Below are 16455 nucleotides of genomic sequence, written 5' to 3'. Positions count from 1 at the left end.
GGAGTGACTCCCACCCGATAGTAGTTTTTTTGCCAGGTAGATGGGAGTATTGTGATGAAGATTCTTTATGGGTCATGCAGGCTATCTTAACCCCTTCGACGCTCATGACGAGCTGGGCTCGTCATGGCGTAGCCTCCTCGCACGCTCATGACGAGCCCAGCTCGTCACGTAACATGCGCTTTCGCAAAACCCAGCGTACGGGCGGAATTCCGCCCGCACGCATGCGGTTAAACTGAATTCTAGCTGCAAACGGGAGCCACTTGAAATGTTTCAGGTCAGGTGTAATGTGGTTGTGTTTACTGGATCCCATGATGAGTTTAGAATTCCACCTTAATGGAGCCAGCATGACTTTGGTAATCCTGCAAGAGTGGTACTCCCATAGTCTAGGGGGAAGATGACTATGGCTTGGACTGCTAGCTGAAAGTCATCTGGGGGTAAAAAGGTTTTGATTACCCTTAGTGTTCAAATGGAAATTGGTTCCTCTGGTAGATGCACTAATGTGATCTTGCAAATTCAGGTATTTGTCCAACGAAATGCGTAACAATCTAGTAGAATCAACAACATGTAGGGCGCAGTTGAATGCTGTTTGAGCCATTCATCTATGGAAGAAGAGATTGTAGGGGCTGATAAGGAGAAATTCCACCTTGAGGGTGTTGAGCAAAAGGTGATTGCGGGTTAACCATTGTTGGGTTTTACGTAGGGTACAATTAAGAGTTTTGATATCTTCAGGTGAGGAACATTTCAAGTGTAATTGTGTGTCATCCGCATACATGTGTTACTGCTTATTTGAGTGTGAAAGTATTTCAGTGAGTGGTTCCATGAACAAGTTGAATAGCGTGGGTACGCGTGTGGTTCCTTGAGGTACTCCAATTGAGACAGGAGTAATGTCCAACAGGGTTTAATTGACTTTGACTCATTGAGCTCTATTATGAAGGAAAGAGGAAAACCAACTTGAGACAGGACCAGATAAACCCATCCTTTTCTCCAAAAGGTCTTATCATGGTGGGCCATATCAAACACAGAGGAAAGATCAAGGATTATAAGCAGACAGAGTTTGTTCTGATTGAGTGTCCCAAGATGTCATCTATAATGTGTATCGGAGCTGTTTCAGTGCTATGACCTGTTCTGAAGCCAGATTGGCAATGGCCAAGAAGCTGAAGCTGTTCGATGTGGTTGCAGTGTTGTTAGTGTACGCATTTATTTAGTAGTTTTGCTAGTGTTAGTAATAGGACTAAAATTGTTGAGTTCAGACAAGTCAGCATTTGGTTTTTTTGGGATTGGGGTAACCTGCCCTGTCTTTAGGCGATCTGGAAACGTGCCCTGGGAGAGAGATGCGCTGACAGATATCTTTGAAGTGGTTTGAGGAATTAAATAATATTATTGATGACCTTGCAGTGCACCAGGATACCTAGCTACTTAAAGAATAATAATTTGGCTTTTTTTTTTTACCTGTGTGGGTTATAGGTCCAATTAGAAAGTCTGCATATAAAATGTCAATGTGCAGTTAAAGCTCTCTTTCAATGAGGCACGCTATCATTGTACAAACAAACACTGTAGGCATGTCGATTTCTGTATTGATGAATTAACAAGGAAAGACATTTGTCAATCATGGCACCCTATAATCGCACCACAACTTGTATTACTGTGATTTACAATTCATATATTCCTAACCTACCGAATTGCTAGGTGATTAACATTGGAAAGTCTGAAAAGGCAATTTAGACCTTCACGATGGCCATTTGTTACCCCCAGAGTTTCTGAGGCCTGATCTGGAAGACTAGGTCACCTCTCTAATTTGCGGATAGGGCCTTCTAGCTGAGGGAGGGCCAGTACCTGCTTCAGCTCTGATGCTGAAAGTGTCACAGTCTTTGGGGCCCTTCAATGATTCCCTCACTATCACCCTCCCAACAGTGCCACACATCTATCCCTAGCCCCTCTCTCACATATATTTAATTTGTTTAATTGCCTTTTCATACCAGTGTAGGGTGTCAGAGCAGTTTAATTCACACACGCAATGAATCAGATGTGTGTAAATCAGTGTATAGAAAATATTACAAAAGACAAAGGGGGACTAAAAGCTGTAGAAATCGCGTCTCATCCATACTAGTAGGCATTTTCTAAGAGTGTTTGGCGTAGAGAAGTACAGACTCAGGATTTAAAACATACCACAGTGACTGGGGTTGACTTTACTAATAAGAATGTATTTGTACCCAAACAAACCCCTTTTAGAAACATTAGCAACGTTAGGATAATGAAAGACTGGGGAAAAACATATTTTTGTAACCTGTAAAAAGCAGTTTTCATGCAGCTCGTTAATGGCAGTTCATAATTCACTGTGCTGTGACTTATGAACTTCAAGTAACAAAATGATCTCGATGACAAAAGCAGTGACCCACTTAATACAGTTCTTTGATCTGCATGGTAGACATACTTTACAACAGGCATATATAGTACATCTCCATTTCTTTAGATGAGTCAATACTGCCACTAGCAAAACTCAAGAGTTCTCTCCAGCAGCAATATTTATCACCACATATATCTTGACACTTTTATTGTTGCCTGAAAACTACTGGATATACAAGGAACTCTGCAGTGGGCGCTTTTGAAACTTGTAACAAATTTCAAAACATGGTTTCCACAGGAGGCTTGAAGAGTGGTAATGAGGGGATTATTTTTTCAGCACTGTACACAAATCTGCCCCCCTAGTACACAAAACCAGCCCCCACCCTTACTGTCTCCCTTGGAAATGCCCATTACATCCAGTCCAGCCTGGATGTCACAGCGCTAATGAGGACCATGTCCTCGCATTGGTGATGTCTAACATACATGAACATTTTCAGTTATAGATGAGTACGCCGGGTATGATGTCTCAGTGGACTAATGCATCCACTGCAGGGGCCTGTTGTTCGCCCTCATGGTCACAGGTTGAAATCCCAGCGGGTCCACTCAGCCTCTCATCCTTTCTGAGGTCGATAGAATGAGTACCATTGAGTTGGGTAACAATAAGCATCTGTTATTCAATGCCAAGATGCCCCTCCGGGGGTGGATGTGCGCTTAAAAAATATATATGTTATGTTAAGTGATCTTATTTGTTTTGCAGTATACACACAGCCACCAAAGCACAGGATCGAATAATACAGAAGTTTAATAAAATTACTTTATCTCTTTTAAGAATTCCTAGTCACCACAACTTCGAAAAGTGTGCTTTTTTGATTGGGGCGAACACTTTCAGTCATTACATTTTGTTGTAGAAAGGTCTGGTGCAGAAAAGGAGAAACTCAGGTGTGCATATATAGCACCCTCTAAGCTCTACTGCAGTACAAGGTAAAATACTAGAACATGGTGTAAAAGAAATTTTTATGTACAGTTTATGAAACACTAGCCTGGCACAGGGATCTTCAGAGCTCATACTTGGGATGGCCTGAAGATGTTTGCATTTAACTTGATCGTCTTCAACTGTAATAAAACATTTTATGTGGAATCACACTATCGACCAGTAAGTAACCTGATAAACATTGCTTTTGATATACATATAATGGTGTCGTTCGAGAATAGGCCAACTGAATCCAGTCCAAGAGACGGAACAGGTCGATGCTGGAATGGTAGTTAAGATCTGTGTCTGATGTAGAGGCAGGATTTTGAAGATGTTTTAAAATATGCTTAAAACATAAATCTGGGAAAAACAATAATACCATATGAACCACAGGAAATCGATGTTCTTGTTCAGTAGCTACTGAGCTTATTCCAGATGTGAATAAACTACAGTTTGCCAGTTTGAGTCCCAGCAGGGTTGCTAAGACATTCATTCTGCTCAGGTGAATATGGTAGGATGGACAGTAGATGACTAGATAGTTCTAACACTAAGACTTGTGTTTAATAACAGACTACCAGAGCTATCAAACAAAGGCAAACATTAAAATACGTAAATGGCGTGGCGATACCGAAAGAATAGTTTAGCCTGATGTTTCAATAAGATCGCTCTGATTACGCTTCATATTTTATCCCATGAGACCATAACAAATCATAAAAGTCAGAGAAAAGGTGTCGCATCTACATTAAACTGCTGAGTAACTTGGAGAGGATACTTGTGTATATAAAACCTGAAACCGAAGCCTTGTGGCTTTGTTACTGTTGCCCAGCTCGCCGCAGATTAATTTTATCAGTATCAGAAAGATGACACGTTGAGTCACCTGTGCTGGATTTCCAGTCTATGATGTACAGTCTGCACTCAAACATTTGTAGCAGATGCATTAAATTACATTGCTTCTTACCAGCATATGCGTTGTTTTCAAACAAGAAGACCAAGAAAGAGCAACATAAATATTTAAAAGATAATGATCAAGAAAAAAATTATAAGCCTAATAATGGGCTTTACAAGTTACATTTTTTTAAATTAAAGGTTAGATGGTAAAAACATTCCTCCCAGAAACCTAAGATCTATCCATTGCAAACTTCTACAAACACCCAGATTTAAGAAAGCTCGTTGGGGTGGAAGAAGTTTCCTGGTAGGGACTGTTAAAACCTGGATCATACTCCCAGCCCGCATAAAGAACAGCCCAACACCTCTAGCCTTTAGGAAAGCACTAACAACTTAGCTCTTCATCAACCTCACTTAGAGTTCCCATTGGTATGGTCCACGGACCCCGTTAAATACCTGGGGGTTTGGATACACCGCGACCCAGACGTGGTAATCGGGGAGAACTATGGGAGAGCGAGCTTGAAATTTGAGGATATGGTGGACACCTGGATAACATTGCCACTATCATTAGCAGATCACATTGCCCTGATTAAAATGGTTGTTCTGCCCCGATTCCTGTATCTTTTTATGAATATTCCAGTTGTGCTCTCGATGGAGTTCTTTAGGAATCTCTGTAATCAATTAATCCGTCTGGCTTGGGGAGGTAAAACTGCACGGGTACAGTGGACGACTGACGAAAGGGTATGAAAAGGGAGGTTTTGCCGCTCCTGACTTCTATATTTATTACCTCAGTGCACAAGCTCAACATATGTTCTATTGGTATGGGCCCCACGCGTTCACGCCACATGTCGCGGTGGAGGAAGGGGATGCGGCCCCAATCCCACTGCATAGTATAATCACTCACCGCACTCGGGGCCCGCCAAAGTCTGAGATTAACACAGTTGATGCTACGGTTTCGGCCTGGCAGAAGATAGGGAAGACTAGCGGGTAAATTGCCACTGTATGCACCAGCACTGCACTTGGAGCATCATGCGGCTATGTCGGTCACGTCTGAGGGCCCATCCATGCGATTATTGAAAGAAGCTGGTATCAGGCACATGCAAGATGTATACCCGAATGGTGTCTTTCTTACGCAGAAGGCTCTTCAATATGTCAGCAATCAGTCGCTGCTATTTAGATTTGCCATGCACAGACTGAGACATGCTGCCCGTATCCACTATACTGAATATCCCTGAGAACCTCCTACATTGTTATCTCTACAGTTCGTACTCACCAATCCTGCTAATAAAAAATTGATCTCGAAGCTGTACAAGCAGATTAAGGAAGAAACTGTGGGGACTGTGGATAAAAGCTGGGACAGATGGAACGAATGTTTATCGGATCCTATTACAGAGGTGGACTGGATGTATATTTGTGGTCTGACAGAAGCTCAGTATGAATAGAAATCTTAGAATTATACATTTCAAGTACATACACCAAGTATATTATACTCTGGCACGACTCCAAAAGTACAGCTTGCGTGCGTCCGCATGTTGTGACCGATGTGGGCAGGATGGGGCTGATTTTCTGCATCTGGCGTAGGAATGTCGGAAGGTGGGTGAATTCTGGGAGATGGTGATTGGTTGCTTGGGTGAGGTGGTAGCTGTGGATATTCAACGCAATCCACTTGTGTGTCTGCTCTGCTGTGTGCCACACATCAAAGGAGTGAATGGGGTGTTTATACGTCTAGCGCTATTATTAGCAGCACGTAGGGTAACCATAACATGGGGCAGCAAACGCAAACCTATGATCAAAGCATGGATGTCAGACCTGGTATACTGTCGAGATAATCTCACTACATATGCTGAAGAATTACCGGTCGGTTCGAGACCAAAAGATATCTGAGAACCACTCAGGGCATACTTGTTGCATAAGTCCACATAGGAGTCTAGATTATAGGTGATACTGGAAGGGACGGGCTACACACCTAGAAACACTGCGGAAGATATTTGACTGTTCAACATACTGCTAAAGAACTTTGTGGAGTCTGAACTATGTGTCCTTTGATGTACTACGATTGATTCGTTTCTTCTGATTTGTTTTTCTTTCTCTTTTGTTTATTTTATGGAACGGGGGTTAATTATTCTTTTCGTACTGAAGATTTAATGTATGATTTTAGAGTGGACCCCGCCTGTCCTATTGTTCAGAGACTGGTTGCTGGTGTATTTATCTCAATATATGCGGCAGACGGGGCTTAATTTATAAATGTATTATGTATTTTTATGTTTCACTTTTTATTTAAGTTTTCAAATGTGTATTTGCTGATCATATATCTGTATTTGAAATGAAAATAATAAAAAAAAAACGTAGCTCTTCATCAAATAACTTTTTTCTTACTCTGTCTCATCGGCAACCTTGCTGTACTGCCTGGTATTTGTGCCTAGACGCCCATGGGCAGATGTGCGCTTTATCAATGCTCAAATCAAGAATGTCTGTTAAACAATCCTCAAAGTGAATATTGGATTGGCCCTCTTTTAGGTATTCCAAAACGCATCACAGCAAGCTTCAGACAAACTTTATGAAGTAAATGTTATTTTGAGGGGTCCTGTCCCTTGGCATGGGGTGGAGTTTTGAGCAGTAGAGTTCTGTGAATATAATCTGAATAAAAGGACTAAAGATAATCCTTCACTAATTTCTTCTCGCAGTTAATTTCCCAAATGGAGCTAACTCTGCTACATGCAGCATATAACTTTTGTTTGGGTTCATTTATATCCAGCTCCCTCCATAAAGCAGAAGCGCCATGTAGAGGACCAGCACTTAATGGTATGATGATTATTTGTATAGCACTTTAAGCCATGCCTTCAAGTGCTGAACGTAACTGAAGAGGTGGAAGAGCACTTCATTTAATCCTTAGCAATATGTGAGTGTGTCTTGCTCTTTTTTAAGTTTGATTTTTATATACACCCATACAAAGGTGCAATTTTTGGTACTAGAATGAATGCACTTTTTTCGAACAAATCTCTCGGAACCATTTTTTAAATGGTGCCACATATTGCTTATTTACTGTGTGCCCACCCCAAACACGTGTCTGGGTTCTCCAAAATGTGCTAGGAATATTGAAAACGATGAGTTGTATCTATATGGTTTATAGACTTTTCACATGTGACCTTGTCTGACCCCATTCTCAGCTGTGGGGGATGGCTAGAGCATCTAGTATATTGTGTAGTGCATGGGTACTCACAAACTTTCTCTCGGGGGCCAAATTTACAGTGTGGTTTGTGTCCAAGGGCCGCACCAGTGGGGGCGGAGCCAGTGGGGGAGGGGGCGGGGCTAGACTAACCAAAAAAAACTGACCATGAGGTTGATCACTGGTCCCTGCAGCGGACACCTTCGTCCACTGAGCCACCAGACAACTCTCTCTCTTGCTCTCTTTCTCTCTCTCTCTCTCTCTCCCTCCCTCTCTCACTCTCCCTTACTCTGTCCCCCTCCCTCTGTCGCCCTCCCTCTGTCTCCCTTTCCCTATCTCACTCCTTCACTCTGTCTCCCTTTCCCTATCTCACTCCCTCACTCTGTCTCCCTTTCCCTCTCTCACTCCCTCACTCTGTCTCCCTTTCCCTCTCTCACTCCCTCACTCTGTCTCCCTTTTCCTCTCTCACTCCCTTTCCCTCCCTCCCTTTCCCTCCCTCACTCCCTCACTGTCACTCTCTTTCCCTCCCTCACCCTCCCTTTACCTTCCTCCCTTTCCCTTTCCCTCCTTCCCTCTCACTCCCTCACCCGGTCTCCCTTTCCCTCCCTCACTTTGTCTCAACTTCAGGGATTCCGCACTCCTTGATTTGTTCCATAATTTGCCTGCAGTAAGAAGAATTCACATTTATTACCAGTGTATTAGTATTAGGCAGAAACTATTCTTGAATCAAAGCTAATAGGATCTTGAATGCAGTAGACTCAAGTGCAAGGGACTCTGCAGTAAAGCACATGGCACCCTCCTAAACTTCACATAGTTAAATATGAGTAAAGATAAGCATTTTAAAATTCGTAATGCTGCCATGATAACTTTATCGCCTACTTTCAGCTCTAATTTACCAATCCTGCAGGCTATACCAGTTATAGTTCATTCTTGTTCCAAACCTTTAACTTTGGTTGAGGGTAGCCAGTAAAGCCACTCCCTTTCCCTCCCTCACCCTCCCTTTCCCTTTTCCTCCTTCCCTCTCTCACTCGGTCTCCCTTTCCCTCCCTTTGTCTCACTTTCTTTCCCTCTCCCTCCCTTTCCCTCTGTCATCTCACCCTGCCTCTGTGTCAGCCCGGGCTGAGACAGCTTTGGAGCACACACACACACACACAGACAGCCGCACCGAGCGCATTAACAGGTCTTTAAAAGACCATTAACATGTTAATGAGGCTCTGTTGTTCACCTCTTAGCGCCCCTGCTCCACTCTAACTACGGCAGGAATCGCCCGGCCGGCCCCCACAGAGCAGCAGTCTCCGAGTCGCGCTTCTGCAACTTGTGTTGGCAGACACTATTTAAAAAAAATAGTAATAATTAAAACGCCGGTACAATATGTGCAAGGTCCGCGGGCCGCCAGGGAAGGCTTGCCGGGCCGCTGTTGGCCCGCGGGCCGTACTATGAGTACCCGTGACCTAGTATATCACAGGAGCAGGATTTGGTCAGGAATTTATAAGATCATTGCACTACACCACGGGTACTCATAGTACGGCCCGCAGGCCAACAGCGGCCCGGCAAGCCTTCCCTGGCGGCCCGCGGACCTTGCACATATTGTACCGGCGTTTTAATTATTACTATTTTTTTTAAATAGTGTCTGCCAACACAAGTTGCAGAAGCGCGACTCGGAGACTGCTGCTCTGTGGGGGCCGGCCGGGCGATTCCTGCCGTAGTTAGAGTGGAGCAGGGGCGCTAAGAGGTGAACAACAGAGCCTCATTAACATGTTAATGGTCTTTTAAAGACCTGTTAATGCGCTCGGTGCGGCTGTCTGTGTGTGTGTGTGTGTGCTCCAAAGCTGTCTCAGCCCGGGCTGACACAGAGGCAGGGTGAGATGACAGAGGGAAAGGGAGGGAGAGGGAAAGAAAGTGAGACAAAGGGAGGGAAAGGGAGACCGAGTGAGAGAGGGAAGGAGGAAAAGGGAAAGGGAGGGTGAGGGAGGGAAAGGGAGTGGCTTTACTGGCTACCCTCAACCAAAGTTAAAGGTTTGGAACAAGAATGAACTATAACTGGTATAGCCTGCAGGATTGGTAAATTAGAGCTGAAAGTAGGCGATAAAGTTATCATGGCAGCATTACGAATTTTAAAATGCTTATCTTTACTCATATTTAACTATGTGAAGTTTAGGAGGGTGCCATGTGCTTTACTGCAGAGTCCCTTGCACTTGAGTCTACTGCATTCAAGATCCTATTAGCTTTGATTCAAGAATAGTTTCTGCCTAATACTAATACACTGGTAATAAATGTGAATTCTTCTTACTGCAGGCAAATTATGGAACAAATCAAGGAGTGCGGAATCCCTGAAGTTGAGACAAAGTGAGGGAGGGAAAGGGAGACCGGGTGAGGGAGTGAGAGGGAAGGAGGGAAAGGGAAAGGGAGGAAGGTAAAGGGAGGGTGAGGGAGGGAAAGAGAGTGACAGTGAGGGAGTGAGGGAGGGAAAGGGAGGGAGGGAAAGGGAGTGAGAGAGGAAAAGGGAGACAGAGTGAGGGAGTGAGAGAGGGAAAGGGAGACAGAGTGAGGGAGTGAGAGAGGGAAAGGGAGACAGAGTGAGGGAGTGAGATAGGGAAAGGGAGACAGAGTGAAGGAGTGAGATAGGGAAAGGGAGACAGAGGGAGGGCGACAGAGGGAGGGGGACAGAGTAAGGGAGAGTGAGAGAGGGAGGGAGAGAGAGAGAGAGAAAGAGAGCAAGAGAGAGAGTTGTCTGGTGGCTCAGTGGACGAAGGTGTCCGCTGCAGGGACCAGTGATCAACCTCATGGTCAGTTTTTTTTGGTTAGTCTAGCCCCGCCCCCTCCCCCACTGGCTCCGCCCCCACTGGTGCGGCCCTTGGACACAAACCACACTGTAAATTTGGCCCCCGAGAGAAAGTTTGTGAGTACCCATGTACTAGGTGGTGGTAATCGTGAACACTATCACTCTGGCTCGGTGCCTAAGTCCCAGCATGTGGAGTTTAGTTTTAATATCAATACATTAATAACAGCACGCCAACGCTCACCACAGAAGTGGTGATATTGACCTCTTAGGAGTTTCTAAAAACATTGTCGGGTAGGGAAAACAGCCCAGGGGCTTTGTGGAAAGGTACAGTGTCAACCATTTGTTACTTTTTTAGTAAGTAAAGATCGAAGAATTAAGATTTGTCCACACACTAGTAAACTCATGTAAAATGTTGGTTGGTTGGTTGGCACCAGGTTGTTGGTGATAGTTTTGCACTGCAAGTGACTGCCATACTTTGCATGTGACATTCTTTCTGTGCTTTTAAAACCACTTGCGTTGGTAGCTGCGTAAACAAAAAAAGATTTCATAGTTGGCACTGCATGTCCATACTATTGGCAGATTGTATCCCATTCTAATACGTGTAACATAGCCGTATAATACAACATTATTCTTTGTTTTCTGGTTTATAGCGAACGCAGAAATCAGATCACTATTAGTGTCTGATATTCCTAAACTCCTGAAGATAAAGTGAGTCAAGAACCTAGGCCCTGCTTCTCTCAACATTTTGTACTTTATTTTAACTTGTTTGTGAGTGCAAGACCCGTTTATTACTGGTACTATAGCCCAAGTGCCCACGCTGGAATATTTAAGTGTATTGTCCCTTGACTGGTCTTTGGTCTTCGTTCCGTTAACAGTTGACGAAATAACATGCTGTTTATGCAACCTTTTTTTGTCTACAGTCGGACATGGTATTCAGCAGCAAGAAACTCCTTGAGGCCTGTAGCAAAGTTCAAAAGTTTCATGTTGCTGAGGCGTGGTTATTTGCATACCAGATTTGTAATTATAAAAACTTGCCTAAAAATAGCTACCGCTAGTCATTCGAAAGGCTCCAGAGGCTTTATAAAGGAGACAGACAGTACTGTACAATATTGCTGCTTCGTCATCAAGCTTTTTATGTGTCTGTGTGCTTTTTAAAAATAAAGAAATACATGAATGTATTTTGTTTACCAGGTCAGACACTAGTTAGCTGTGTTGAAGTCTACACACCCTTAAAATAGGAAGTTGAAGAAACAATGTTGTCCCTGTTTGTGGGTGATGGTTAGGATTTTAATAAAACAATAGATCACTATGTTTATTAATGAGCACACCTGTACCATTCTACCATAATTCGATATTGATATAATTTTAACATATTTATTCAGTGAAATATTTATTGTATGCAAATCACCAATTTAACAACCTATTTTAAAATGATTTCCAACCCCTCACTTCCCTTAACCTCTGCCCCACCTGAGATGCCACAGCCCCCAATCTCGTTTTCATAACTTTGTTTAAATGATTATCAGAGCTGTGTTTTTTTTTCTTGCTGGAAACTGTTACTAACCACCACATCAGTACTGGGGATATTCTGTAGGTACCCCAAAACACATGTAATTTCCTGGATTTCATTATCTACATAGTACACGAGGCTGTCTTGCATCATCAGTGAGCTAAGCGTAAAATCCTCACTGCTACATCACTTCCTGTTTTTAAAAGGAGGGGCAGAAATGAACAACTCAGTTCAAGATGACCAACCTGAGCACAAAAATGCTTCAACAAGGTATTATTCAAGTATTTACTTTGACCTTTTTAACCTTTCCTTACGGGCATCACTTTTTGGGGGACCTGCATTTTGGTGCTTTTTCTCTTCCTATCGAAATGGCTGTTTCTAAATCACGCTAATTGGTTGCTGGGAAATTTACTGACACTCGTAATTGGTGCGTCCCCCTCACTGGTTGATTGGGTAATAATAATTGTGTCCCTTTTGCTGAGAGATTAAATCCTTTATTTTTTTGACAATGTCTAATGTGTTTAATGATAATACAGATAACTTTTGTTATTTTGTATAATTAAAAACAAATTTCCCTTGTGCCTGGTTACCGATGCATCAAGCTATGTTTCGAGGAGACCTAATCTCCTTGCTTATTGTTCCCTCCGTCACTAATAAGTATTGTTTCCTGGTCGCATAGATTTCCCAAATCACAACAAATCCTTGTGATAAACTATATTTCTCTTCATCACCTGGACATTTCTTTGTGAATAAAGTGTTTGTTTTTAAGGCTCATTTGAACATCCACTACACAAGATGTTTCAGCATGCTAGAATTTAGTGTTTCACAGCAGATGAATGCTTTCAAAATTTTGACAGCACGCAGTAGACTGCAAGTATGTGAGTTCGAGCACAGGGCCAGTGAGGTGCTGATGAATGTGTGATGAATTATTAGACTTTTCCTTGCCTGTTTCTTTTTTTTTTTTTCTTTCTTCTTCTTTCACCCATCCACCCTTCGAGTTTTGTACTTGAAAATGATTGCACTTCATAGATGTAACTGATGGACTGAACTTCCAAGGCTCAATTTCCAGATGCTTCCATTTTTCCTGTTTCCTTGAGGTAAGTCACACTTACCCTTAGCTAACCTGATCCTGGAATTCTTTACACCTTCCTTAAAGTAGAAAGTTATGTTCATGGTTGAGGGTTAGTGCATTCTACAGACAGCCTGTGCTGTTCTGAAGTAAGTGTCAGTTTAGGGCACTTCTGTCTCAATAGGTTTCACAATTTTTTTTTAAATAAGACATCTTTCCTGTTCTGAAGTGGGCACTTAAGCCACTGTCTGTCAGTATGTGCCGTGTTTTCGGAACTCTTACTGCCACTGAGTTTTTTCTTCTCCATCTAGCCATACGATTGGTTTCTTGTATGTTTCCTCTGACATTATTCCTCACAAAATCCCACTCCTGATTGGGTCAAAAAGAGCTCTTCTGTTTGCAGCCTATTTGAAGAGACAGATTGAATTGGCATACGGTTTTCACTGCCTTCTTCCTTGCCAGCGTAGCTTATTGCACGTTGATAATATTAGGAATTCAAGCTCTTGTGAAGGATTGTGCTCCTCCCGTTCAATTTCTTATTTGAATATCCTTAGATGGCAAAGAAATACTGACGCGCAGCCGACCTGAACGCTGCCGTGGGGTGGAGAATCTACTGCCGCCATTGCGCTAAAAGCCCGCAGGCCACGCCCACAAACCGTGAGGCCACGCCCCCTTGCACTGCTACAAAAGGCGCGCTGACGCCAGAAACCACTTAGAGGCATTACTCCTGAGGCGGAAGCCGGGAGCACGCGAAAAAACGCTAATTTTCAATCTGATTTTTAAAAATTCCTTGTGTGTTATTTTAATTGTACCACTCCTCCTGAGCACCCTCCCTCCCTCCTCACCGATCTCAGTAGTCCCGCGCAGCCGACCTGAACGCTGCCGCGGGGTGGAGAATCTACTGCCGCCATTGTGCCGAAAGCCCACAGGCCACGCCCACAAACCGTGAGGCCACGCCCCCTTGCACTGCTACAAAAGGCGCGCTGACGCCAGAAACCACTTAGAGGCATTACTCCTGAGGCGGAAGCCGGGAGCACGCGAAAAAACGCTAATTTTCAATCTGATTTTTTAAAATTACTTGTGTGTTATTTTAATTGTACCACTCCTCCTGAGCACCCTCCCTCCCTCCTCACCGATCTCAGTAGTCCCGCGCAGCCGACCTGAACGCTGCCGCGAGGTGGAGAATCTACTGCCGCCATTGCGCCGAAAGCCCGCAGGCCACGCCCACAAACCGTGAGGCCACGCTCCCATTTAACATAAAAATGTGCCTTCCCAGGATGCGCAGGGGACGCGGGCCGCCAGCGCGCCAAAGGCAAGCCCGTCTGCGCCCGTCCGCGGCCGACAGGGGCCAAGGGCCACCTCCCCTGGTTCCCCCACTAGGATTCAATATAGCATCAATGCACTCCTCAAACTTAAATCCCCCAAGGAAGCCCGCTGTCATTTTCGCCACCACCCTCTGGCCCTCCCCATCTCCTGCCCTCATTGCAACACCACTCTTAAACCGCACCGGCATACCCCGGAACAGCAAAACTTCACCATACTTCTCCTAAACTGCAGATCCCTGCCTAAACATAGCGCAGAAATCTTTTTGCTAATTGACGAGCAAAACCCCGACGCTGTCCTACTAACCGAGACATGGTTAACACCTGACTGCGATCCAGATGTAGTCCAAGCACTTTCCCCTGGCTATCAGATTGCTCGCAGAGACCGCACCCAGCGACAAGGAGGAGGCATTGCAGTCATATACAAATCCGCATATCAGTGTCACTGCACGCCGTATCCGATCCCAGGCTGTGAAAGCATGTCTTTCTGCCTTAAATTCACCCCTAACGACAGCCTAACAGGGATACTTCTGTATCGTCCCCCAGGACCTCTGAACAATTTTCACATGTCACTACCCTCGCAAGCGGCGGTTCCTGCCATGTCCTCTTCCAACTACACTATATTTGGCGATTTAAACATGCACTTTGACGACCGCTCTGACAACATTGCCAATGAGTTAGTCTCCAGCCTAGCCGCCATCCAACTGGAGCAACTAATTAAAACCCCTACCCACAACAAAGGTCATCTACTCGACCCTGTCTTTAGTAACTGTCCCAACCTTTCGGTTGGCTCCATCACACACCTTCCGTGGACAGACCACATTCTCATCCCCCTCACTTGGTCCACCCACAAAGTCACTCCTAACACCCCTTCCTCACGTACAAGGAGGAACTGGTCAAAACTCCCTCTAGAACAGTGGGACAACCAACTAACGGCAACAAAACCCTCGTTCACCTTTGACCCCCTACTTGATAGTGGAATCTTTAATAAATGGATCGAGGATTCTCTCGACACCGTTCTCCCTATTAGGAAAACAGTATTAAAAAGAGCTCAAGAAACGGCCCCCTGGTATTCAGAAGAACTTGGGGAACTAAAACGTCAGCGTAGAAGGTCGGAAAGGAAATGGCGCCTTGAATACACTACCACTGACAAATCCAGATACAAGGAGGCCATAAAAGCATGCAAACTTGGGATCACTATAGCCCAATCCACTTATTACAGAGGAAAAATCCTCTCCGCCAGATCTAAACCCAGAGAAATGTATCAAATCGTCAAAACCCTCTCCAAAATTTCTCCCACTGCAGTGTCAGCCAATAACCCTATCGGCCGTTGCAATAATTTAGCCATTTTTTTTCCACCAAAAAATCAACAATATATACTCTTCCTTCACCACCTCTGCCCCCTAGCCAAACATCAATGAGCCTCAGCTCTCAACAGATATAACACTTTTGTGTCGAGTAACCATGAGCAACTTTCCACCATTGGACCTGGAATCACTTCAAATTCTCGCACAACAGATTAAATCTGGCTCTCCCTCTGACCCAGCACCCCCCCTTACAATGACCATGGCCAGCCAAATCATATTCCCCACCCTCCTAGAGCTGTTGAACTGTTCCTTGGAAAAGGTAGTCGTGCCTCCCATATGGAAACGGGCGATGGTGAAAGCGCTATTGAAAAAACCCAATCTCAACGTGAATAACTCTAACAACTATCGTCCCATCTCTTTGTTACCTTGGGCAAGTAAAATACTGGAGAAACATGTTAATCTCCACCTAACAAAACACCTCGAAGAAAACTTCCTATTGGATGTCACCCAAACAGGATTCCGCCCAAAACATGGCACGGAAACAGCTCTTCTAGCCGTGGTGGAAGAATCTAGAAAGATCTTAGATCGAGGGGGATCAGTGGCAGTGGTCCTCCTCGACCTCAGCGCCGCGTTTGACACGGTGTGCCACAAAACTCTGTTGCAACGACTGCTCGATCTTGGAGTCTCTGGAGACGCTCTTGCCTGGTTAAGATCTTTCTTGAGCGGAAGGACCTTCCAGGTCTTCGATGGCGATGTCTGCTCCACCAGCAAACCTCTGAGCTGCGGGGTGCCCCAGGGCTCTTCCCTAAGCCCCACGCTGTTCAATGTGTACATGAGACCGCTGGCTGGGATCGTTCGTCAATATGGTATCAAGATCATATCATATGCGGACGATACCCAGCTCGTTGTCTCCCTGGCACAGAAGAACAGCGGGCTCCCGCAAGTCAACATGGCCTCCTGCATGGAAGAGATAAAATGCTGGATGACGGCATCTTCACTAAAACTGAATGGGGATAAAACCGAGATCTTGCTTCTCGGTCCCCCTTTCCCCACCACCATCCCCCAGCTATGGCCCTCCTGCTTGGGCTTGCCCCCATCCCC

At 44.6% G+C, this 16455-nt stretch overlaps 1 protein-coding gene across 2 annotated transcripts in view; it reads left to right on the top strand.

Annotated features, from left to right (window-relative positions):
- MIEF2 (mitochondrial elongation factor 2) overlaps positions 1-16455 on the top strand; it is a 41843-nt gene that overhangs the window by 1348 nt on the left and 24040 nt on the right. The window contains exon 2 of one of the 2 annotated variants that reach the window (XM_078665180.1): positions 11863-11926. The exons of the other annotated variant lie outside the window; for it this stretch is intronic. Within the exon in view, the coding sequence (XP_078521306.1) occupies positions 11874-11926 (53 nt within the window). The 5' untranslated portion in view covers positions 11863-11873. The remainder of the gene's footprint in view (positions 1-11862; positions 11927-16455) is intronic. 2 annotated transcript variants of the gene reach the window in all.

The sequence above is a fragment of the Lissotriton helveticus genome, chromosome 10, assembly GCF_964261635.1.
Source record: "Lissotriton helveticus chromosome 10, aLisHel1.1, whole genome shotgun sequence".
Taxonomy (NCBI): domain Eukaryota; kingdom Metazoa; phylum Chordata; class Amphibia; order Caudata; family Salamandridae; genus Lissotriton; species Lissotriton helveticus.
The sequence above is the reverse complement of the archived record's forward strand: the minus strand, read 5'-3'. Positions and strand labels throughout refer to the sequence as shown.